The 229-nt window shown below is 82.5% G+C and overlaps 1 protein-coding gene across 1 annotated transcript in view; it reads left to right on the forward strand.

The window, feature by feature from the left end:
• The first annotated feature begins 187 nt into the window (after positions 1-187).
• The window catches only part of EARS2 (glutamyl-tRNA synthetase 2, mitochondrial), a 9,075-nt gene continuing 9,033 nt past the window's right edge, over positions 188-229 (forward strand). Inside the window, exon 1 of the mRNA XM_010570629.1 lies at positions 188-215. Coding sequence (XP_010568931.1) covers positions 188-215 — 28 coding nt within the window. The remainder of the gene's footprint in view (positions 216-229) is intronic.

A 229-nucleotide genomic window follows, 5' to 3' on the forward strand; every position in this document is an offset into this window, starting at 1 on the left:
GCGGCGGCGGCCCTGCCCCGTCCCTCACCCGCCGCTGCCGGCGCCCTCAGGACAGTAGGAGGAGGGTGGTGGCGCCTTTACGGGGCGCCCCGCCCCGCCCCTCCCCTCGGGCCGCTGCGGGCCAGGGGATTGGCCGGGCGCTCCCGGGCGGAAGCAGCGCCCGCGGCCACGTGGGCGGTGCGGAGGGATGGCGCGAGCGCTGCGGGCGCTGAGGGGCGCGGCGGGGCCG

This window comes from Haliaeetus leucocephalus, unplaced genomic scaffold (assembly GCF_000737465.1).
Source record: "Haliaeetus leucocephalus isolate CR32 unplaced genomic scaffold, Haliaeetus_leucocephalus-4.0 Scaffold295, whole genome shotgun sequence".
Lineage (NCBI taxonomy): Eukaryota > Metazoa > Chordata > Aves > Accipitriformes > Accipitridae > Haliaeetus > Haliaeetus leucocephalus.